We start from the raw sequence: 27,108 nt of genomic DNA on the forward strand, positions 1-27,108 counted from the left end.
CCCCACCAAGCAATCTTTATATTAATTGCATAATTTCGGTAAACTCTTCTTGTTCAGTTTTCTCCAGAGATTCAATATTTATTCGCGTTAATTGAATACATCATCGATGTTTACCCAATGAGTGCATTTTTTACATACATATACATATGATGATGTATACATAGTAAAAAATTGTGCGTCCATATGTTAAAATTTTCTCGTGTTACCACGTTTTGATTAGTATTAATGTAAAATTAACATACAACCTATAGGCTATTATTTTTATAACGTTTTCATGTGTTACATTTATGTCAACTTCATAACTTAACACTTTGTACATGTCTCTTAGAAATGGAATATTATTTTGAGTATTTTTAACATAATCATTTTAAACAATCGACATGTCTCAAAGTCAGTTTAACATTCTAAGAAAAGTTAAATTTAATCTTCAAATAATCTTAAACTTTAACATACAAAAATAATCAAATTTATTAAAATCAAATGTTTCTATTACAAATAATTTAAGTTAAAATAATTACTATTATACAGGGTGACCCATTTTAACTTAGGCAGCCAAATAACTCGAAAAATAAGCAAGATAGAGAAAAATGTTTTAGACAAAAGTTGTATGGTTTCGAGGGGGCCATAAGATGGTATCATTGGTTTGACCTTGAAGAGTCATTGGAAGGTCACGTGAAGGTCACTTCAATTTTTTTAAATGGAACATCCTATATATTTTTGTACATTCTTGTAGCTCATCTCGAGAGCTTTCCAAAACACTATAATTAAGTACATTTTCGTTAAGTACTTTTTGAGTTATGAGGCTTGAAATAATTTCTTAATTTTACATAAACCGTAAAATATCTTGTAAAATATTCATTTTTCGATTACCTTACCTTAATAGTTTTATGTACAAAATAATGAGAGGAATCAATTGGTGTAAAGAAAACACATAGTTGTTTCGAAGAAAAAATATGTAATTTGCAATTAACAATTCCATATTTTTTCTTAAAAACAACTTTAATGTGTTTTCTTTACACCAATTGATTCCTCTCATTATTTTGTACATAAAAGTATTAAGGTAAGATAATCGAAAAATGAATATTTTACAAGATATTTTACGGTTTATGTAAAATTAAGAAATTATTTCAAGCATCATAACTCAAAAAGTACTTAACGGAAAGGTACTTAATTATAGTGTTTTGGAAAGCTCTCGAAATAAGCTACAAGAATGTACAAAAATATATAGGGTATTCCATTTAAAAAAATTGAAGTGACCTTCACGTGACCTTCAAATGACTCTTCAAGGTCAAACCAATGATACCATCTTATGGCCCCCTCGAAACCATACAACTTTTGTCTAAAACATTTTTCTCTATCTTGCTTATTTTTCGAGTTATTTGGCTGCCTAAGTTAAAATGGGTCACCCTGTATATTAATGCCCTCAACATTTCTTACGAGTTATTGTAATTATTTTTTCATGTAATTTTTAATTAATTTGTATGTTATTTTTACATTACACTTAAAGTCACAGTAACAAACATAAATGTAAAGTATTGTGTCAATTATTTTTAGTTTGTCAATAAGTAGCATACGACGAATGAGTTATTTTAACTTAAAATTTAAAGTGGACTTTCTGAGACATGTGAAAAATGTTATAACATTTTTTAAATTTTTTACTGTGTGTAATTTGAAGGCTTATCTGTGCCGACAATCTTAAATTCAGAATTATAGAATTTGTATGAAATTCAAAACACGAATATGTAACCGTAAGTTTTAAAATTAAGTTCCGAAGCAATCTTTATATCAATTGCATAATTTCGGTAAATTCATCTTGTTCACTTTTCTCCAGAGATTCAATATTTATTCGCGTTAATTGAATACACCATCGATGTTTATCCAATGAGCGCATTTTTTACATACATATACATATGATGTATATGTATGTATACAAGCTAGTAATTGCATTCTGATTACAACTAGGCAAAAGTATATTGAACGCTCTCGTATCGATAATATGCCATTGCTTATAATTGCCGCATTATTTAACGCTTTCGTTCGGCCGTTTAATGCAATTTCAGAAGCGTATGCGCGGTCACGATCGGTTCAGCCGTCTGTCGGGTTCCGATCAACGCACACGCACGTGCGGACGACGTTGTTGCGAGATGGTGTGTGCGGCCCCGGGGTCCAGGCGCTGCAGGCGGCCTCCGGGTCGAGGCGCATTGTTGGTTTTCCCCGCTCGTGTTTGCACTGTCCGGTAGTATTGTTGCGCGATGCACACTCTCGCCACCCTCCCTCCCCCCCTCGGTCGATGTCTCGTCCCCGTGGGAGCGACACACAAGGCGGGGGTATCTCATATTAGCCGCTTAATTGTCTCTATTTGTCGAAGCTCACCGCTCGACGATTCATGCCGTTCGGGGATGAGAGAGAGACAGAGAGAGGAAGAGAGAAAGAGGGTACTACTGCAGTTACTCAAAGAGATCATTCTAAAGCGTTCAGGCGTCAGAAGAGAGCGAGACGATCTAATTGCTGCGATTCTTGAAGACGTACTATCATCGGTTGATATCATGTGTATTGATTAATTTCTTCGATTAAATCAATTATTTAAAAAAACGAAATTAATTCGATATTTGTATTTTCTTTAGGAAACCTAAAAATATTTGACTATAAATGATTATAACTATGAAAAGCATTTCGATACTATTTTAGGAAAGATAAAAATAATAGATAAAATCTATTTTCCGTATATAAAGTCCATTTCCGACATTTTTAAATAAAGTTTGTTCTTTTCAAATTCAAATAAAGAGATATTCAGCAATAAATTAGGCAACTTTACACAACAGGTTAAGTGATATTTAACCTCGTATTAAAAACAATCAAGAATAACTATTGTCACGGTTCGCATGTGAAATTTTAACATGTATTGAAAAAATGTCAGTCGATAGGATGGTTTTACATTCCGTTGCAAAGGCATTATCGCGAATGTAAAAAGGTACGTCCTTTTCATGTCGCGGTATTGTCTTTGTCGTATTGAACGAGAGTTTCGAGACAGTTATTTTTTCAGCTGTTGAATTGTATTTTATAAATATTTTAGTCTCCGCTCATTTATTTGTGGTATTTATTTTACATTCGGTGCAACGCGATACAATCGTTTATTTAAAAAAAAATAAAGAGACTCGATAATTAAAACTAAATAAAGATATAGTCCACTTTGAAAGAAAAAGAAATGGACAATTTAGAATGTTCTCGATGCACGTGAATTGTGTGAAGTTAAAGTATTTTTATATATTTTCAAATTTTTTGACGTAATAGATAAATTCTCCAATCAACTTTTACGACATTATTTTATATTATCGGAATTACAATACTTATTGCGACGAGAAGGATAAAATAAGTTCGTCAGACTCATCTCTTTAGATGAGGGTATAACTTCGTTATAATGTTTCTTGTTTTTGCTTTTATGACCGAGACTACGACGCTGTCGCGAAATCTTCTTTAATCTCGTGGATATTTGCAGCGTCGAAGACTGCGGATAATTTGATTAATTCTTACCGTCGACAATAGATCTGATTAAAATGCAGCTTTGAGGTAACGCGACGAGATGGGCTCGTACACACTCGACGTCACCTTTATATTCAATCGGGTCAGAGTGGCTTCGGCATTAAATCCTCGACGAACGCCCGTCGCCAATCTACGTTTTAATCGCCTCGTTTGCCTCGATGACACAAAGGAACAGATAGAATGGGAAATACCAGGCATCGAGAAACCGCGACAGCTGAGCGTATATTACCTTGTATAAAAGTGTCTTCTTCAAGCCTTTGGTCTCCAAGCGTCATAACGCATCGAGACAAGGTCATTGAGTTTGTACACAAAACACGTTCTAACGGGGTAAATTAAATAATACAGTTAAGAGAGAAGTCATGACTTTGTGAAATCGTGTAAAGGCCTTCTTCCGCGAGGAGTCGCATTATGCAAAATTCGCAATTTTTGATCTATATGACATTTGAGCTTATCGCGTTAATACACATTTCTTAAGAATTGCATAAGATTGAAAGAAATTATTTAAATCCGATTAATTGTATTTTCATAACATCGTGTAATTTCAAAAGTTTTATTTCGAGGCCCTTATTCGATTGCGTTAAATAAGTTGTGACATCGGGCTCGCCTACCTCGGATAACGTATGCGTATGCATTTCTGTGTGTCGCTCCACTTTCAAGTCGAGCGCGGAGAAAACTTTCAACTAAAACTGACATAAAAAAAAAAAGAAATATATTTAATCACGGAGATTCATTCGTTCTTTATGCATGAAACGTAATCCGATATTGGATCAGAACACTTTATAGTGCAAATTTGTCTAAAACTGGGCATTCCGCCAACGCACGCTATACGCTTGAAATTTTAATCGCACGAATATAAATTTCGGGAGACTCAAATATATAGCGAGAGGAAAATAAAATTCACGGAGAGGTTTATGAAATATTATATATAAATTAATATTGAATGATTATATGAAAAGAAGCAATTCTTTTAAGGAAGATTTCACTGAACTTTAATTCAAGTTGTTAAAATTAAGATAGAAATAATATCCATCAGGCGATAAAGCAAAGGGTTAAAATCATTCAACTTTTCGAAACGAGAGATGTCTGTCTGTCTATTAATATCGAATCTATTATTAATTTTGAGGATTCTCTATTAAATCATGCTATCTGTAATTTAATTATGGTATCGCGTGTAAAATATATTGCAAAGATGTGTCATGCTATTCGGGCCATTTTAATGGCTTTAGATTAATTACGAGATGAAAGCAGGGAGTAGCGTACAATTATACACAGCGCTGTTTTGGCCGCAGACTGCGAAAAAGCTGCACGTGCGTCAACAATGGTGTTACTTACACCACACAGAGACCTAATTCGCGATAATTCGTTGGTGTACGTACCCGCTGAGAGCGACCGAATTACATTCTAATTATGCAGAGTACCGCGCGACGCATACCTGACGAAAGTTCCATCAAAGAAACAGCGAATGACATTTCAGCAATAAAACCTGATTAGATTCTAAACTGCGTTACATGGATTACGCAGACTACGCAGACTATGCGCGTACACTTACGCCATTGCATACATATTCCGCCCTTGAATATGAAATCAGGGGTGCGGTCTATATATAGACGTTCGGCTCTCCTTCATTCATTAATTTGCATCTTGCGTTACACCGCGCTACATATACAGTACGACGATCTATTAATGATTACCGGCTCATGAAAATGCAATCCTCGTAGGAATAACGCGGGGGCGTCCGGAAAGTTATATAGCAGCGAGTCGCATTCATTATTAACACACACTTGACTACTCTCTATTAATTCGACAACGAGATATAGCCTCGCGCGCTAATATCGTAATTCCAATCGGAAATTTATGTAACAATCTTAAATCTTGCGCGCGGAAAAAAAGTCCATCGGAGGAAATTAACATGGATGCGCGGCGCGGAAAGTCTTTCCCGACGATATCGTCCCTGCCGCTGGTTAAAACTTTTAATGATTTCTCGAAGATTTGTCAGCGTATCTCGCGGAGGAGCTCGCGGAGATGGATCGCTCGGGCGAAAAATAATTAGCGTTATAACTCAGAGGGAAAATCGAGAGAGCGAGAGCTCTGGCGCGGCCGTACGAGCGAACGGGAGGGCACGCCCGGTTTGTATCGGCGCTACATGTGATGGATTACAGCGATCAATGAAAGGTTGATCAGTCGGCTGATTGATTAGATAAGTTTCGGCGGTAACCGAACGAACCAGCGCCGCGCGAGTTTCCGACACTTCGGCCTGCCTTCCGTCTATTTTTCCCCGTAAGTTTTCTCTCTCTCTCGCTCCCTCGGCGCGGTGCGGCTCTTTTATTTATTCATGTCGCCCACAACACGCGCTACCAGGGTGGCGGCCATTTTCGCTGGTCAAAAACGAGCAACGGAAGTCAGGAGCCATGAGGGAGAAGAAATTAAGGTCGCGACCAGAAGCTGAAATTTTTAACAGCGCCAATTCCTTCCTACCGTCTCTTTGTCGCCCGTCCAAATGGAATTTGAAAATTGCGAGGGACTTTGTCGTCGTATTTGAAAGAGAGAGAAAGATAGAAATAGGAAAGGATCATCATTGTTGCTTGTCCATCCGGTTCTAGCGAGTTCTTATAAATATTATTCATTGTCGGTTTCTCGAATCGCGAATAACATCGTATTATACTTCGTTAAATTTTAAATTGTTGTTTTTCGCGAGGGAAAAACGAGCCAAGCGAAACGAATCCAAGAGAAGGAGATTAAAGTCATCTTTTGCACTTAAAACTGGTAGAAGAATGCATTTGTAGCTGCTAGATTTTTAATTTCTAACTTTATATTGTTATTATTGTCAAAATGTAAATAAGAAGTAAACAAATATATCGCACGCATCATACATTTGTATATTAATACATGAAATAATAAAATGCCGACAAAATCGATGTCCTCGTGGACATCGAATGCTCGCTAAAAATTGTACATCTTTGCAATTCTGATTATTGCATTGGAAGCTCGCTGAAATGCATATGGCAGCGATTTACAGATCGTTGCTTTCAAATGTTACTTGCTTTCCGAGCATTCCCGGAATTTTGCAAAATATCTCGTGCGTTACCTCGAGTCCGAGTATCAGTGGCGCGATATTCGATGCTGCAGAGGATTTCCTAGACGAAACCTGGGAAAATCCTCTACTCTACTCGCATCGTCCCATCGAGTTTAAGGTCATTGAATCTGAACAATTTTCACTTCGCTACCGGTCACTCAAGTCGGATGAAAATTTACAAGGAGAATGAAAGAAGGAGGGGTTTTGGGCTTTTGGAGAGGGACCGAAAACCGACATCGTAAACGGTGCTTCCACGAGTCGAAAATGAAGAAAAAAATACCTTGCAGAAAGCAAAAGCGGACAAGAAATTAAGATCGCAAACCTGACTGAAACTTTCAACGCCAGCTGTCCATGTTTCTCCTCTTATGTTCTGCTCACGAAAACGCGGCATCCCAAAAGTCCCACGGTGGTGAATTCCACCTTTTATTCATGCGAAATATCCTATGGCATATTTTGCGATTTATGAAATACATACTGAGCAATTTGTAAAAATTCTTTCGTATTCTTCACATCTCGGCCGAAGGTGGGGTCAGAGAAGCGTATTGAACAAACTCGGAATAAAGCAATTGAAACCACAACACGGGGTGGGACGTGTTAAAATTCTCGAGGTATTTCTAGAAAATCTGGAACTCGATGCAAAACTACAAATTCCGCATCACGACGGGCTTGCACTTTCGTAATAAACATTCTTATCTCGCTGCGCCGTCCTTTTCTCGGGAGAGAGGAGCGAGTCGATTCGGGGGAGACGGGGTAATGCATCGGCGCGATCCCGTAGCAAAATCCTCTCGCGCGCCCTCGGGTCCCGTAAATCCTGAACGCAATTAGTAAAGTGACGCGCCAACGTCGCCCATCCGAGTAAACTCGAAACTTGGTCCGTTTACCTGCATCCGTCTTGAAAGTTTCAAAATGCACAGCCAAACACGCCGAATGGTGGCTGGCGGTTTCGAGGACGACGAGAACCTCGCACTTCCGTCGCGAGCGTCACAAAGGAGGGAACGAGAATGGAACGATGAGAAACAAGAAGAGAGAGAGGAGAAGCTATTTATTGCGGGTGTCGCGGCGCAAGAAACCATCGAGTTATAGACAATCGCGAGGAAGATGGGATAAGAACCGTCCCGCGTAGAAACAGAGAGCGATAGTCGGACGGAGAAAATGGAGAACTATAGTCGAGGACAGGAAGACTCCATTCGACGTCTCTATCCACTCTGTTTTCCCTTCTTCTTTCCATGTATTTTCTTTACTTCTTTTTTCGTTATCTACGCTCTCTCTCTCTCTCTCTCTCTCCCTCTATCGCGCTGTCTCAGCGCGACCTGAGAGGTAATTCCTTTTCGTTCTACATTCTACATTTCGTTCTATAGTAAATGGAATATCGGACGCTCGTTTGTCTGAGACCTCGTCGATGCTCCGTCTTCAGCTTCCGTTTCATTCGCTTAACTTACCGCTCCACAACAAATACATCTCCCTCGCCGATCGGATTTTCCACCGATGTTTGTTATTTATTCTTCGATGCCCGGAATTGGGATCCAAAAATGTTCGCATAAGCTCGATTTACGCTAATCCCCTTCTTTCGATCTATTCGCGTTCGATTTTCTTCCATGTCGCGCATCCGGGAAAACATAATTCGGACGGAATATGCATAGCGACGCGGAGACATAAACTACCCTTTCCAATTTGAATCCAATCAGCGAATACTCCGTCGAGACGGTCGTGTCGGAAAGGCCGCGTGACGTGGCGGAAACGCCGCTATATGTCGCGGCGCGATATTATTCATATGCCGGCGACGCGTTTGGCTCGTCACTCCGGACGCAGAGGCAATATAACTTTTTTTCCCGACTCCTCCTCTCCAGCTCGGAGTTCGAACACCCGTGTTTGTCTGTCCCCCTTTTTTGCCAGCCACGCGCGACCGGATATGACGCCGGTTGGCACGTGGAATCGCGCGGATACTTTCTCTTCCACGTTTCCCCTCCAACGATAGTGCGAAAGCGTATAACCACGGCTTCCGGTATGTCCTGGCTGCGGACATACGTTAATTCGTTGAAGCATGGCTTTTTCGAATGTTCAAACAGGGTTTTTGTTACCCCTTTTTTCGATATTCGTTTGTGGAAAACAAGTGATAAGAGATAATCTGGTACGACTTACGAGTAATTGATTATTGTTACGAATACCTACACGGTAAAAAATTGTGCGTCCATGTGTTAAAATTTTCTTGTGTTACCACGTTTTGATTAGTACATCAATGTAAAATTAACATACAAACTATATGTTATTATTTTTATAACGTTTTCATGTGTTACATTTATGTCAACTTTATAATTTAACACTTTGTATATGTCTCTTAGAAATGAAATATTATTTTGAGTATTTTTAACATAATCATTTTAAACAATCAACATGTCTCAAAGTCAGTTTAACATTCTAAGAAAAGTTAAAGTGAATCTTCAAATGATCTTGAACTTTGACATACAAAAATAATCAAATTTACTAAAATCAAATGTTTCTATTACAAATAATTTAAGTTAAAATAATTACTATTATATGTTAATGTCCTCAACATTTCTTATGAGTTATTGTAATTATTTTTTCATGTAATTTTTAATTAATTTGTATGTTATTTTTACATTACACTTAAAGTTACAATAACAAAAATAAATGTAAAGTATTGTGTCAATTATTTAACATTTTTAGTTTGTCAATAATTAACATACGATGAATGAGTTATTTTAACTTATAATTTAGAGTAGACTTCTGGGAAAAATGTTATAATTAACATTTTATTTTTTACTGTGTATATGCTTCGTTAATTGTTGTCGTTACGCCAATTAGAATAGGATTCGCGTATGTGCGATACTCATGGTCTAATCATTGCGAGATCGTCAAGTCTGTAAGGAGAGAGCTGTATCCTCCCTAACTAGATGATCCGTTTTACCTATTCTGATAGACGGCAATGCCACGATACCGAAGCGTGGTTAAGTGTAACGTAATATCGCTACCTTATCATCACAACGTCTCGTTAACGATTCTGTGAGGTAATTGATACAATATATCGTACTGTGAGAAGATCAAACTCTCCGGAGAATCTCAATCACAGTGAATTTAATAGGTACCAATTAGCTTCGATTCGAATTCGCATTGTGGAATCGTTAACGTAATAATAAATGATTCTTTGCCTAATTTATGCTTTTATCGTCGTGTCTCGTGCAATTTTTAATTTATCTTTTACCACATGAGTATAGTGGTTGGTTTAGACAGATTCTGGTTATATTAAAGACCGTGTATGATGATGAATTAATAAACTTTCGTTAATAAATTTCGGGCTTCAATTCACACGGACGCACAATTCAATTATCTTGTACTCGTCCACGTCATTTATATGTAACCTCTGTAACCTACATCTTCCACGCCATTTCACCATTTTCCAATTATCCTACAATAATGAGACCTAATACTCCATTATTACAACGTGTCGGTTACTTTATCGCTTAAGAAGGATTAATGATGACGGTCGACTACCAATTTTATTATCGCGAACTAACGTGAATGTACCCATTTCGCATCCAGTGTTGTGGGAAAATTAATTATGTAATTGCCAGATTTTCCTCACAGTACTTATAATATCAATTAATATAACTACAATAATCTTGCTGGAGCATAAGGCTTCCTTGATAGGTTGAGAGAAACATTTGAAATTATATATACGATAGTTATAAAAACTGAATTATAATAATTTTATTTATTTTTTTCTGAATACTTGCCCAACTACCATCCACATTTTGTAAATATCGCCAAATATAATTCGATATATTGCGTAATAAGCTAACATTTTAATTTATTTTTATAATATTCTAATTTATTTTTCTGATAATTTCCGAATTTTTCTTTTGTTTTCTTTGAAAATTTACTTTTTATAATTTAATTCTGTATAGCTCTTTTTTTTATTTTTCATCCCATGTTTATATTTATTGACGCAACAACGATACTGCTGTCACAAGATGAGCTTAATTGTATGCAATATAAAAACAAATTGCAGATCCTCTCTACGCTTTTTAAATCGACAAACAGTTATCGCGCGGCGCAAACTGCAATCGCCTGTCATTATTTTGGATTATCGGTTACCGTTAATTGACGGTCGAGCGCAATGTATCGTGCAGTCTGTTCCCGATCGAAACTATTATCGGGTCGACGAATATCACGACGATACCTGTCACGGTGAGAAATAACACGATCGGTCGAATCGAACAAAAGTATTAACGGGAAAACCGTGGGATAGTGTATCACGCTTCATAAATATCGCTGCCCGTAAATCAATTAATTGACATGCCGTATATATCGAACTCGTGTTGTAAAATGTTTGCTCACCGATTGTTCATTATGAAGTAACGATTGATGGAATATATAATGCGCGCAGTAAACGTATCTTTGCGATTGCATTTTAATAAATAAATGTATAATGTTCTTTTTTGCATTTAAATGTTCGTTCTCGCGGAAATTTTCTCGTAATTACTTTCAGCTAGGTACTCGAAATTCGCTAGATTAGTTATCTTAAGATAAGCAAGTTACTGCTAGTTTGATAACATCCATGTTACCAACAACAAACAAACTATGACGCTTACACCTATACCTATTATCCATTAATGTAGAACGTTATGCATAATTAGATGTATATTAAGCCAACAATTTAGCTGTAGCGTTCGCGCAAATTGACGCATCGTAATCTGCATTGAACAATTGTGTATTTTTGTCGTTTAAAAATTCACTTTTCCTTGCTAGTCATGTTTCTTTTCCGTAGTTTTTTTAACAATGTATTACACTAGGTGATAATTTTATAACCATACATATATTTAAAGAGAAATTTTCTCTCGCGCATAAAAATTTGATAACATTTCGCGAATGATTTATTCAAATTTTTCACAATTATTTTCATTCTCCATTTCCGTGCTTCTTGTCGTATCTTCTTGTCACAAATTCTATCTGTCTCTTTTTCCGTTATTCGTCCTTCTCCAGCCAAAGCCGCAGTAGTGGCAGGAGGAGCTTGCTGATTGGGAAGCTAATCACGCGCTACTCTCCATTACATTAATTAAAACTTAGCTCTCAACTCTACTCGGCTTCTACGTCACCCACCGCTCCATCTGCGTTGTCCTTTTCTTCCTCTCATCCTATTTCTATTCCCGCGATCATTTTGTCTCCGCTCGTTCGTCTATCTATCCACGTATGCCACCGCTTGTATATAACGCTTGCTAAGAAAATCATGGCTGCTTCCAGCAAAGAGCGGATGTGAATAAACAATGAGCTTGTCACTGGCATCATTTAATAAATAGTGCATCGCTAAAATCAATACGATCGTTGGAAATGTCTGTCTTCTCTTTCACGCTGTCGTTATTTAAACAAAGTTCCGAACGTTTCTCGATTAATTCTGTTTCCACGAAATCGCGATAATTAATTGCGATTAAGTAGAATCTATTTAATAAAAATTGTTTTTGTTGCACAAGTGAAAAGATCTTAATTATAGCAATGTGTATGATTAATCCATCTTCCAAGAAACTTGGCATTTTATTTAATTAAAAAAATAAATAAAAACAAATTTTATATTCGACAAAGAAAGATTTATGAAGTTAGATATTGTATGAATGGAAAGAGTAAAAATGTTGCTATTAAGACTTATTTAGTTTATGTTTCCTATCTATTACTCGCGAGAGTTTTGCTTTCAGAAGTTGCTCCCAAGGGGTTGCACTTTCAAATGGATACCGTTTGAGAATTACTCTCAATTCAACGTCTACCTTATGTCCCCATGTCCCATAGTGATTTACTGTTGAGACTTGTTCTCAAATTGCGAAACTCCAAAGCTTAAAGTATAAAATACAAATTTTTAACTAAATATATTCACCTGAAAATGTAAATATTGATTCTCTACAATTCTACATATATATTGCATTACACATAATATTGCATTATATTAATAAATAATCTGCTAATATATTGACGACTATCAGTATAATCTTTTTTATAATATTTATATAATCGATACATATTCAATAACAAGAATCGCGAATATATATCGCCCGAATTAATCCGCGAACTAAAACGTTTGTTATAGAAAAAATTTGTATGATGTAAAACCGCTTTGTCCATCCGGCGAAATCCCTACTCGACCCAATTCAAGGGTCGCATATCCGTGAGTTTTGTAGAAATAAAAGGCAAAACGCGGATTGCGAATAAATAACATTGCACTATTGATAAGAATATTTATATCGAATTTTGAATTGTATCATACGCGCGTGATATCAACGAGAAGAGATAAATTGTTCTCGCGATTCTATCAACGTCCTATCGTCTATTTTTCTTCGCTCATACATTCATCTTCCCAGGAGAGCTAATAACGATCGCGAAAAACAGCTTCTCTGTCCGCTAATGTTACGATTATAGCCGTACGTTCAATCAAGTCGAACGATCGACACAAGTGCTCGCGTAACTATACGATATCCGATATACAGGATAGCCTGCGATAGAATATCCATAAATCGAAACTACGCCGGATTAGTTGGAAAATTACCTTAATTATCGACTGAAAGTTTAACTCTGAGCTATGAACATTCTATCGCAGGACACTTCGTATATATACTATATATATGTATATATCGCGCATATTATCCGATCGAAGTGGACCACACTTTAACTTTACCTTCGATGAGAAAGATATACAGGAAGGGATTGGGAGGCGATAAACGGCAGCAAAATTGGAAAAAGTGCCGATCAAACAAAATTAATTGGGTTCTCCGCGTCGAACTGCAACAAAGCAACTCTCGCTCCGAGCGAGAACGAACCGATTCCGAGTGCTTCTCAGTCGCGAACGATTCACCCCGGAACTTTACTCTCATTCGATGGGCCGCGATATCGTTTCTGTAATTCTAACGCGGGATAAAAGATCGTGTTTGACTAGAAACTACGGCGAAAGTATACAGACAGATGGTACGGTCTATCTCGAAATATAACATGTAGATCTGTACATATATATACATGTACATGCGACGTGCGAATTTTGCAGAAAATGTGCAAATAGAAATATAGAGAAAATTCTGGTTACGGAAAAGCACACGATCGGGACAATGAAAAATGTTTTCTTTTCCATAACGTGACCGGAGAACTCGTTTCAATTATTTTCCAACACTGTTGATTCGCGTCGGAGAAATATGACGATATGAGATATAATCTCGTTATATACAACTGAAAGGTTTTTCCGAAAATGTCGAAAAACATTTGAATAATTCATTCCGTTAATTTTATATCGGCTACAAGAAAAAATTCATATTTCTCTTCTCTTTTAATTAAATTTTACTTTTTTAATGTTAATAAGGGACCTGATAATTATATTTCGTGCGATTCGATTTCTCAGATCATTAACCTCCAGTTGAATATTTCATAAAGTAACATATAAAATGTAATACTATACAATGTGATATAAAATGTCATTTTATGTCTTACGAACGACTTTTCGCGAAATAAGCCGTATAAAGTCTCTGAGAGGAACTCTGGAAGTAACTACCGCACGCGATAGTTAGCGCGCTATAGCGATCGTAATTATAAGTTACACGTGGCTTTTATAACGAACTGAAAAGCAGTGCTTTTTCGCGCGGTAGACCATGGGATGGAAAACCGAAGCCGGTTCGCCCCGGGGCTCGTTCGCGACCGGTTTCTATTTAACATTTAGTCATACGTGTTCGTGTACATTCGTCGACTACGCATTTGTCGTAAATCCCATCACTACACACGTGCGGCAAATGCGGCAGTGGACGGGTAAAAGTAACATATATCGATATACGAGAGCACGCGTGCGCTGCCGGATCGTTCGTTCTCTTCGATCTCAAAGCCACCCCTGCTCCGGTTTCACGGATGGAATTTCAGGAGAAACGTTTTATACGGTGAGTGCTCTCTCTCTCTCTCTCCCTCTCTATCTATCTACCTATCTATCTCTATCTCTATCTATCTCTCGGCTGGCACGTCGCCTCGAGCGCTTTGTCGGAGGGCAGTTAATTAATAAAAGCTGGAAAGAAGGGAGCGACCGGAGCACCGGGCGTTGATTCGTAAGGTGGAGGAGAAAGGGGAGCGAGTTACGATGGGAGGTAAAAGGATAGAATACTATACTATCGTTTCATATCGTTCGATCGGTCAAACTCCACTTGCAATTCAAACGAGGGATACTCACACGTCGTGAACGAGAAACTTGTCGCCACTTTTCTCTATGCAGAAGCCCTTGCTGGTGATTTCGGAGCCGTTGACGGTCACCAGATCCGTGTTCCCAGACTGGAACCACCGGCCGTACCATTCCTCCGGGAACGTGCAGCCTGAAATGGGAGGAACAGTTAGAAAGAAGGGGTTGAACCGCTGCCTGCGGGCGATATACTCGCTCGGTCGACAAGTTTTGAGATTTTAATTTGAGGATCTGAAACTGTCCGCGCCGGAAACGCAAAACAATTCGTACAATCGTGAGCTGCGATATTTTTCAGCCGGCGGGCTTGTACGCGTCAGGGTTACCGTTCTTCAACAACCCAGCTAAGAGAGGAACGTAATGAAACAATTGTAACTGGTGTTTCTTTCCGTTTCTCCCATTTTCTTGGAAACGAACCGCGCAAAATGTCGAGACCCGCAGGATTATTTTCTTCGCGAAACGTGACGATTGCGCAAACTGAAAAGTCCGTGTTTCTCTTCAAGTCGAAAAAAGAAAATACTAGTGTTACATCGATGGAAAGATAGCCGTACAACCTGTTCTCTATTTCACGGTGATCCGAACCGTAAATTGATTGCAACTGGCTGTATTTATCTGTAGATTATATACAATTATAAAATATGAGCTTCGTATCGAACGTAATGGGAAATCTTTCGCTGCAAATCCCAAAATACAATGTCTGAGAAAAGTAGAGCATAGAAAAATATAATTATAAAATAACATTTTCTTCAAATATTTTCTGTGCCTTACGATTCGATAGCAGGAGGAAAACGCCATTTTTCCAGACTTTTGAATAATCAAAATAGAGATTTATTAGTAAACGATTATTGGGGTGTTGCTTCGTCACTGCGAAAGAATCTTTCTCCTTCGGATGGACGTCTTTACCGCCTGATTCTTCATGGGCCGCGAGCGTAAATCCGAGATTCCGCGAATATTTCGGATTCCCCTTGGCAACGGAGTTCGCCGCGGGCTCAAACGAAGTTGTAAAAATGGAGAATCTCCTTAGAGAAATCGGATTATCGTGAAAACATGAGCGAGCGAGAGAGAACTGATTCTCTTTCCTCGTCGCACGATCGTTCATCCTTCTTGGACTTCCCACCCTCCCCCCTCTCTTTCTCTCTTTTTCTCTCTCCTTCTTTCTCCACGTCTGCATCTGTAGCAACGAGGATTACAACGAGGAGCGACGTCGCGATTAAGCATTGTTTGCCGGAAGCATTTTGCATTTAATAAGTCCAAGTGTTTCGGAATCCCAGATGAGCGGGGAATCGACGGAGGGTAGACGAAAACGGTGCGAGGCGGGGCAACAGGAAAGTCGACGGGGAATCTTGCGAATTCGCTATAAGAAGATACCGACTTCCTCCCGCGACTGTGTCTCGAAGTTGCGAAAACGGAGTCGATGGAAACGACAGCAGATGGGATTTATTAATATTCGAGAGAGAAGGAGAAATTGACGTTTTGTATTAATGCGTCCATGTGGACGGGAGCATCTCCCGCGCTCCTCCCGTTATCGGATACCAGATTGGTTCTGGACATGTTCGGCCATTACCGCGGCTCTTAATTTCCAACCCGCTCCCATAGATTACGTTCGGAGAACTGCAACGCGTATCGAGTATCCCCATAGGTGTCTAATAGCAGGTATATCGCATGACTGCGTTGTTTCCAATCGCGATTGCGTCTTCAGTTACATTAATATAATGTCTACGAGCTCTATTCTGCGCTTTCAAAGAATTTTCCTCTCTTTGTTAATGATAATTAGATCTAAGATTACATGTTATGCATCTATTATTATTTTTCAAGAAAGATTTAATTAATAAATCGGCTTGAAAATATTTAAAACTGTTTTTTATAAAATGATAAAATAATCTATTTGCTATTACACACTAAGCACTGCTCTTTTTAAATGATAAGAAGCTTTTTTAATCGTCAAACTTTTCTACGCGGTACAGTCCAAGAGCAAGAGCACATGCTTACTTACTCGAGTTCAAATTTTTTTCCTATTTTCGACCTCAATTTTCAATGTAACATTTATTTAGCGATATTATAGAGACGCGTGGGAGGTATCGCCGACCTTTACCGAGGACTGAGAGAAGGAATGAAGAAAAAAACCGAGGAAAGAAAGTTAGAGAAAAGGCGCGAGGATAAAGAGAGAAGGAGAAAGTAAGCAGCCACGGCATAATTAACGGAAATTGGAGTTAGGTCAGAAAGCAAAGTTATCGGGGAGAGTTTCGTCGGGAGAACGCACGGCAACCATTTCGCGCAGGCGGACTAGCTTTTTCCGGGGCAGCCGCTGATATAATTACTAATTAATTACCGTTGCTGCCGCGCGTTTCGGCGAGCGCGCTTAAAAGGACACTGCACGAAACGGAAGTAACTATAATCTACCTCCCAGGTGGCTCTGAACGAAGTGATATTTTACGCATCAAGCCGACGCTTGTCCATTATAACAGCTTGTCGATGCTGTCCCTGAGCTGCGACTATTTTAATAGTCAACGTCACGCTTGCGGCCTTATTGTTAGTCGATTCTTTATAACACCACAAAGTTTGCGCAAGCGTGCCGTACGATTATTTTCAATCTCAAGGATGACAGACTTTTTTGTTTCCTTGTGTCTTGCAACCTTGAGAGTTCGCAATTTAACGTGACGCATCGACACGCGTTGAAAAGCGATCTAATAGAAAGCAGACTATAAAATCTGCTTCGAGAAAGTCATTTTCGTATAAGGACATTCGTATCAATTTCAATTTTATTTCCTCGTCTTCCTTATTTGCTTCCGTTATTCCTGTTATAAAACGCCCTTCGTGCAAATTCTTGCTTTTCTGTAATTCATTCAAGTCGAGAAATAACGAATACAACTTGTATATCTCGGTATCTTAGGAGCCCGCAGGGAATATTATATTGTCCGGCTCGCGGGACATTCTTTATGTCGATGCTTTCTCTCTCTTTTTTCGCAACGGGGGCACATTTAATGTCTTTACGTATGGTACGATTTTGTCATAAAGATCGCACTGCGGGAGAACGATTCTAGGAAATAAGAGTGGATTAAAGCTTGACCCACCATCGCTCGAGAACTCGTATTTTCTGTAAACTGCGCAAACTTCTTCACAAAAGAAGAATCGGCTCATTCAAAAAGAAGAAGCTTGCGCACTTGCGTGAGATGGAGGGATCAAAAGCGAAAACGAACATGAAAACAACCTACGAATCACCGGAAGATCCGAAATCGGTCTGCTCAGAGTCAAATTATTGTTCTTATTATCTCCGTTCGTCGTGATAAGATCCATGAGAAATTATTCTATCGGAGGGGATCTGTTTTGTTGTTTAATTCAATGTTGGAAATTGAAAGACAAATGGAAGCTCGAATCAAACTCAATAATGATTATTTTCGGAGGGTCGATGCGTATACAAAATTATATGGAAACATATTGGATAGAATCGTATTCTGCCTGTAAGATTTTCATCTTGTATGCTAACATTTGCTTGTCGCTATTTTATTTTATAATTGAAGTTTAACCTTTAAAAGACAAAACTGTATCTTTGTGCTGTGGTAATTTCTTTTGCCATTTAATGGCTGGGACTATATCTGTTTAAATGATCAAGAATTGTATAGAATTATATATTAAAAATAAAGCTAAAACTTTAGGAATTTATAAAATACGTCAATTTCATAAAATTCACATTTGTATGTTATTTTTCGTAAATATAATATTTTATAATTTCCATATGAATGTTTACTCCATAAATATATTCGAAATAATAAATTATTACTAATTTATATTATACATTACAATAAATCACTATTTTTAACAATATTACTCAACTATAATAAAACACTTCGATAAAATTTTTGTTACATTAATCAGCATTGATAAAGTACAAACAATAGATTTAAATATTAGTATATTAAAATTAATTTGTATTTAAATTAATTAAAATTAATATTATATCAGCATATAATTAATTCGTAATTATATCTTTTGCAATTTTTAATTTAATCCTTTTATTTCAATTGGTTTACTTTATGATAAAACATTACTGGAAAAATTTTACAGTAAATATTAACAGTAAAATAATATTTTTTAAAAAAGAAAGACATTCATACAAATGGACTTAGAGATATCAAAAGTTCCTTAAAACTTGATAAAAACTTGGAAACTCACGTAGCCGTCCGTCGATCAATTGATCATCAGGAGGAGTTAAAAAATAGATTACCGAAGAAGCACGAGAAGAAAAAGAAAGTAGAAGACTACATACAGAGATTAGCAATTTATACTTAGCCGACGTTCGCGAATTATTGAAAAAAATCACTCGAGTGTAAGATAGTTCGAGCTAAACTTTTCACAACACAGCCCAAGACATAACAACAACAATTCAATACGTCATATATAGCACCCTACAAGATATTTTTTCACCATCTCAAAAATATGATAAAATAAAATAGAGATAGAGTAAAAAAATGAATACAAGTAAGGATATATAAAGTTTATAACAATTGTGAAAAAAAATTGCAAAAAAACGCAAGGTAAAACGAGTAATTTATTATGCTTCTGGAAAAAACGTAGGCATTCACACATCGATTATTTTCGAGTTAGAGAGCCGTGACTTTCTTCCTCCAAACGATTAATTCAATTTTTCTGTATACATTTGCGCATACCTACACGTCCTCGAGCATCTATCGTTGAGAATGATCGGGTTTCGGATGAAATAACTTGATTAAAATAATCTATCACCCGCTAGTGACAGGGATGATTGGCTATCTCAGTTAAATATGATGGAGGGGCCATCTCTGTACTCGTGCACATAAGCGTCCCATATATTTCTCTTTCTCCCTCTCTCTCTTTCTTTCTGTCACTCTCTCTTTCATTCCGTCGTATTCGCTCGCTCGCACAGTTAGCCTGATATTTTCTCCTGGCTAGCTCTCCACCTCTGTATCGACAGAGGCAAATTGATTGGTAATATGTGGGCACTGCCCATCTACCAACCTCCGTGACATTTACCAACGGAAATGCCTCGTTTTTTCCGATATCCGAGCTTGAAAGAGTCGCTGAGAGGGCTTTTACCGTAGGAAATGAATATTACAGGAATGGATATCGTGCATCGGCACCTGGCCGACGATATTACAACGTTCGCGAACATATACGTACAGTTATGGCGGCTGAAAACACAAAAAAGAGCATGTACGCCTAGAGCAGTAGTAGTAGCGCGATGTAGTCAGACATATGCAAAGAATCTGCAGAGATACGGATATTTAAAAGTTTTTCATAAAATATCAGCAAATATACACACAAAACACACATACACATATATATTATTTATATTAATATTTTCATTCCAAATTAATATATCCCAAATTAGTGGTCATAGAAAAGAAGATACCAAATTTACATTTATAACGTCCAAATGTGTCGATTCTCAGACAGCTAATAACAAAGGTTTGAGGCACAATAAAAAGCAATTTTCTTGATCGATATAATAGATAATCTTATGAGCGGTGCATACAGACTGCGATATTGCACATATCCTGCGTCAGCGAGTGATTGCGTGCACATCGTGCGTGCAAATGCCGCGGGATACGTCCTGAGAAACACGTCAAATATGAGTGACAACGTCCTGCACAGATATATAGGAATTAGGGGAGCGTATTGGAAACCGATCGACATATATACGGACCGAAGACGAATGTGCCAATCATCTCAAAGGGATTGTACGTGACAGCAATCTTTGGATTATTCGAAGACATCTTCTGGTAGCAAGTCTTATTGTCTCCTTCTTTCTCGTTCTTTTATCTTTTTTTTCCTTTTTTTCGTATTAACGATCTGTAATTGTGTTATGATCAAGAAATGCTTGATTTCTATAAATAAATCTTTGATTTAAATTTTTATCACGATAAATTCAAACATCTTTTAAATTGATAAATATTTTTTAAGTTAGTAAGAAGAAGATTTTTAACGTCATGTAACATTGATATAGTGTTACATTGTTGATTTCTCGTGAGAAAGAAAAGTTGACAGCACATCGATATCTTTTTTCGGGATGTATCTCCTACTGAAGATTTCTCCTCTCAAATCATATACGTGTCAACAAGATATCTCTTTTCACGGCAAGAGAAGCGCAGCAAAAAGGGCGAAAAATGTTTCATCTCTATTAAAAATTTTCTCTACCGAGCTCTACAAAGTAGATATTTAATTAAATACAAGAAAGACTGAAATCCCCACGCGAGCGCGAACGCGTTTATACGGTTATGTGAGTATGTGTATGAATACGAGTGCTCGGGCGCGCTTACATGTGATCAATATATATACGGGTCAGTGATTATCCGAGCCTTTGTTGCACGTTTTCTATTGTTATTATACGTTTAAAGTAGTTTCCGGAACAAAAAATATTTGCATGCCGCGAGACGTGAAATGGGAGCGCCTAACGTTATTAACGGCGCGGATAAAAGAAGGATGCCCAGGATTTTAATATAAAAGCGGACGAGAGTTCCGCCGTAAAGATGTTTTTATAACGCGTGTTTACGTAATGCGCCTTCAACATGAAGCAGCGAATAAAATTGCATTCATTCAATTCCTAAATTCGGTTGCGGAGCATCCGGTGTATGTAATCGCCATCATCAACATACAAAAGCGCGCGCTCTGGAAACCTGGATACCATATGAGAATTACTCGCTCCATTGTCTTGCAAATTATTTTCCAACGGCGAAACTGTACATGGAACATTAGAGAACGGTCGTATTTTATAAATCCACATTAATTAAATTTCGCGTGTGCCGCTTTTCAGCGAAACTTTCGTACGTTTTGCGTCGCGCGGAATAAAATTTCATATTCATCTGTGTGCGTATGTGTCATGTTTCCGATAAATATTCATTTTGTGATTAATTCGAACGGCATTTACAGCGCTCGTTCGATTTTATCGGTGCAGCTAATATGTAAAAATTGCTTCGATCCAAGTTGGTTACATTTGACAGTTTCGTTGGAAAAAAATTTTGTTTTGTGTATATTATATCGTACGTAATACATACGCCCAGAGAAAAAAAAACATCATAATCCAGTAAGTAACGCGAATCCAACACAAGAAAGACGATTCCCTTCGTCACGTCGTTCGGCCAATACTTAAGACCTGGCGTTTCAATTTCGCGATATCGTCGAATCGTTGATGGGTAGTATTGTGAGCGTAGCCGACGCGTCACATTTCCCAGGAAAAACCATTTTCCGCTCGGTGAGACTTTCGTCCTACCGCCGCCGCATGCGGCGTATTATAAATTGAGATAGAGAATCCTATATACACACGAATAACCGATGCCGGGGCGAACTGTTGCTGGGGCGGATTCGGCGCACCCGAAAACGATTGTGCAAGTTTCCATGCTTCCTTACTTTTTCCTCTTCTCTTCTTTTTTTGCCCCCTTTTCCTTTCATCCTGTTTCCCGATCTCTCGCTTCAATGGTTGCAGCCACCGATTTCACTCGTCTCGTCGGAAATTAAATATACAAGTACCCCTCGCGCGCAACACCAGTTATTTATCTACAATCGTGTATCTATCATTGGATAACCACTCCCACCTACTTGTTGAGGGAAAGTTAAGATGGAAACAATTCCGGTCTTTTACGAGCTTACACTTGAAATACGATGCGACATCGAGGAAAGAATATATATATATATGATAATAAGATAATTTAAGAAATAAATAAGAAATGCGCGATATGACTAAGTTAATTACACGCTATGCCACGTTGTATAGATAACAAAAAAGGTAGTAATGTAAAATTTTATTGAAAAAATTAATTTAAATACATTACAAAAGAGAAATAAATTAAAATAAAATTGAATGCCTTAAATGTGCTCTTCTTAAATCATTAAAATCAATTTTTTCTTAATAGATATTTTTTATCAAATATCTTTTTATAGAAAAAAGTAGTTATAACAAACACAATGAGAAAATGTAAGACAACAAATATATCAACGTGTAATTTATCGATTGCCAACGTTTTTATGACGAACACATTATATGTTTTCGTATAATTATATGCGCTTTTAATATCAGCCCCGAGAAATTTATTATGGCCAGAGCCAATCAGATATTATGGCTCTATCGTTGAGAAATGAGAATGGCAAATTATTTTCATGCGCTTCCGGCGCGTACGTCGCGCGCTAACGATGTCACGCACATGCGTGCACATGTATATGTGTGATTGTATCATTAGCGATGCCACGAGACGATTTCCCTGCCCGTCATCAGAGTGACATTTGTCGCCGCGCGATTCAAGTATATTATTTTTTCTTTTCTTTCTACCTGATTTCGGCATCGGGGATGCCTAATTCCATCGCACTAGTTCCCTTCCCCTTCTCCGTCCTTCGGCGTCCTTCGTCAAAAAAGATACTGGGAATTGCGAAGGCGAGGGAAAGGGCATTTTCAATATCTACTATATTTCCGCCACTGCCGTTTCCACCCTCTAGATATCTACCAAGGGAGGTAACATTGTACGTCCCCTGTCACTACATTTTAATATTTCAGGATTCAATGATATCGCTCTACTCGCCCAGCTGTGCTCAACTTAACCGATAAAACATCCCGTCGACGCCATTTTATCGGTCATAAAGGGCACCGCAAACAGGTCCCACGGGCAATTATAGAGCGCTTACATCTCTACGCAAATTGGGATATTAATAATTGTAAAGTTAATTTATTTTGAAGATAACACGTTAATCCTGTTTTCTGGGAGGGAAAGAGAAGGAAGTGGAGAATCGATTTTCCCGTCGTTAATTATGAAGTTAACATTTACATGTCCTTTTTCGTGCGTGTTTCGAAACGCTTTTCCGACTGTCATTGCCGATATGCGTTTGAAATCGATCATCGTAAACAGGAATGATGCATTTTCCCACGATGTAACGAGATGACAGTCGGTATCGATCAGTGTTAAATTATCCGCGTCAATTTGGAAAATTCTATGTAACTCGTTGCGATATGATTCCCTTGGTGGAGGTATCAAAAGAGGTATCGTCGCGCACAATGCGGTCGATGAGGCGTGTGGTTCGCGTTATAAAATCAGTTTAATGATTTCTCTTTGTTTACAGCTGTCGTACTTTACACGCGAACACCAACGAGCCGTGTATTCAATTGATTTCGATACGCCACTTGATACAATACGATAACAGATCGGAAAATGCCAAAACATTCGAGCGTCAATAGAACGTACTCTAAAATACAACTCAAAAAAATACATTATCGATTTTATATACGGATTACGATGAAATAGCGCAAACAAAAGAGACAGGTAATCAAGCATTTTTTTCATTCGATGATTCGCGTTCACTGCTATTAATAACTTCCAATTATTTATTAGAAGAAATTATTATTTATTTGTGTTGCTGTATATTATACTCTGTATTCCTCGCATCCAAACTTGATTTGGCATCATACTTTGGTACTTAGATAAGTAACAAATCGTCTGTAACCGATACCACGCTAGTAATGCTACCTTTCTCCGAGTGTATAGTTGTTTGGGCATACGATTTATCGTTTCAAACAGTCCCCCGCTATTCCTCATATCGTTCATAGGACTTATCGATTCGCTCGGAGTCTCTCTCTTTCTTTCTCTCTCTCTCTCTCTCTCTCTCTCTCTCTCTCTTCCGAAGCGTCAAGTTTGAGTTTCACTGACGGTATTCGTTATGAAGTTCGAGTAACAGCGGTGCAGTCAAGCTCCAAGGGGAGGCAAGGTATGGAAGAGATTCGCCCATCCCACCGATCTCGGCATCCACCCTTGAGTTTATAATACGCCTTCCTTCCCATAACTGTATATTTCATGAAATCGCCGACTAACGCGGGAAGAGAATCTTCCGGCACGGATTCCAAATATCTCCTCGAATTGTGCGTCGAAACGCGAATTATACGCATCCGCGGGAGAGATACTTGAACGAGATTTCGCGAGCGCGCGTCGCCGCGGGGGTTGCAACTTACGGCCACAAAAGCGCGAACGCGTTTATTACTATTTTGCTCTACGTATAATATTAAGCGATTAACGTGATGTTAGAAATCCCGCGTTATAAATCTCGCAATAGCGCATAGTAGTTGGATCGATCAAGTTGGATTGATAATTTTCAATATTTTTTTTCCTTTTGATACCTGCTTTGATAGCCAAACTCATATTAATTAAGAATCGTTTTAGTTTTTTTGTTTCAAATAAACAGAACAGCCGGAATCATGTTCGCCATGGACTAACTTTTTTTTTCACGGTCTTCTTTAATATTATATACTAAGCTTATTTATAATAATTTTCTAATAAAAAAATTTTTTAAAGATACTTTAAATATGTAGGAAAAAACCTTATTCTAAAAAACCTTATACCTTTTTTTAAAAAAAATCGTAAAAATAGCATAAAAATTCGACTTCCAGACTAGAATACCCCCTTAATTCATCATAAATTTCACGGAGTTTTATTTCCTCTCCAAACAAGATTACTATCGAGGAGACAAATTAATCGAATTAGGCTACATTGCGTAATTAATAGATGTTGCGACGTAATATTGCGATTCCAAGAAGTTTCTTTTCTTCGTTTTATGGAGCGACGAAGGTTGGAATAATACGCGCGAGATCATCCGCTAGCGTTTCATTAAGCCGAGTGTTAGCATCACGACGGGAGCACGGTCGTTGTTATAAATAACAGTAAGGGTCCACGTAGAAACGGCAAACATCGTAAAATCTTCCGCAAACAACAGGGGGTGGACTGGATGCCGCCTACGCGACAGGCAACGACACGAGAGTCGTTTTCTCTTCTTCTCTCTCGAGATGCGAGCGAGTGTTTGATAGAGAAACCGAATGGAATATCTCTTCGTGAAGGGAATACAATCGACCAAAGACGTATAGTGAGAAAAGCCGCGATCGACCCGTCGTGAAATGCGAATTGAGAAGCGTGCCTAGTCGCGCCTCGCCGGGATATTCCGATTTATACGAAAGTAGAAAGAGAGAGAGAGAAGAATAGAGAGAAGAAATCCCTTCGGCGTGGTGCCGAGAGGGTGGTCCGTCAAATAGGCCGGGGGAGACGAAAATATGTTGCAGCTGCACAACACGTAGCTCGTAATCTTGCCACGAGTCGCCGCAGGAGACGTTTGACCTTTTGGTCAAAAGCGAGTTATCGCGGTGGGATTACGACGAGGATTTCTGATTCGAAGCGAAATGAGAGACGTATTCTCGTCGAGTATGATTACCGCCGAGAGGATCCGCGACGAGAAGGAGAGGGATGCGATTGTGAAGAAAGATTTATTTATACGGAGCAATTTTCGAACAATATCGCGCGTAAAAACGGCAGCTCGTGCACAACGTGTGTAACGTGATTACAGTTTGATGGTGCCAGATGCTGTCCAATCTTTCGTGGCGAATTTAATCTTTCGGCTATAGACGGACGGATGAGCGGACGTCGCGTCTCCTCGCGTATAATAAATTATTAATACAATCATAATTCATCGTCCGGTGCGTTAACAGGCGCGAAATGAGGAAAAAGGAATTCACGGATCGTTCCGCTGGCTAATAAATCGCCGTTAGCGAGGAAGCGCGTTATAATTCTCGCGTAATTGAAATATGTTTCTCCGGGCGTCCGCAATTCGTACTCATTGCGCGGCGCTAAAAGAAAAAAATAAGTGCACCCGACGATGCATCTTAGTAGAATGCTTTTTCTACGATGAATATCATTATCCGTAATATCCTGCGAAATTTTTTAAAATAACGAGAGCGAGTTGCGGAATTTTATGAAGAGTTAGAGGTAAGCGAAAAAAATGAAGTACATCGAGTTAATTAATTAATTTAATTTTGTACCCCCTTTCAATTCGCTTTAGAAATCATTAATGTCGCGCGTGCCGTTAATAAAGCGATCTTTGTTCGCCGTGAAGTAAAACGACACGCTTTCTTTGCATCTGAAATCCAAATCGTTCGATAATTTCGCGAGCGTACCTGACTTATCGGTTTCCAGCCGCACGAATCACCGTAAACACTTAGGATGGCTGCTCCGGCACGTGTATGTATGTACGTGCCCATGTTGTGTATATAAATTACGGATAGGATCGATAGCCTTTACGATCCAGACGCAATAGCGCATATACGATAAAGAGGCTTTAGGCGCGCGCACCGGTTAAATTCACGTAAGCGCACTAACTCGATGAAACGTGTAAATCGTAAAAGATACGGCCGACGCCTATAGTCGGGCATTTCAAGGGCTCGCCAAGGTATTAACCGTTGGGATGATCTCTGCGAACAATTTATTGCGTTTACCCTCCGTGGAACCTTTCCGGTGTCGGGTTT

The 27,108-nt window shown here is 38.3% G+C and overlaps 1 protein-coding gene across 2 annotated transcripts in view; it reads right to left on the reverse strand.

Annotated features, from left to right (window-relative positions):
* The window catches only part of LOC145972727 (uncharacterized), a 238,513-nt gene that overhangs the window by 50,814 nt on the left and 160,591 nt on the right, over positions 1-27,108 (reverse strand). For both annotated transcript variants that reach the window (XM_083101588.1, XM_083101587.1), the window contains exon 7: positions 14,811-14,949. In XM_083101588.1, coding sequence (XP_082957714.1) covers positions 14,811-14,949 — 139 coding nt within the window. The remainder of the gene's footprint in view (positions 1-14,810; positions 14,950-27,108) is intronic.

The sequence above is a fragment of the Camponotus vicinus genome, unplaced genomic scaffold (assembly GCF_025532165.1).
Source record: "Camponotus vicinus isolate PSW18456_S1 unplaced genomic scaffold, iyCamVici1.0 SCAF_6, whole genome shotgun sequence".
NCBI lineage: Eukaryota > Metazoa > Arthropoda > Insecta > Hymenoptera > Formicidae > Camponotus > Camponotus vicinus.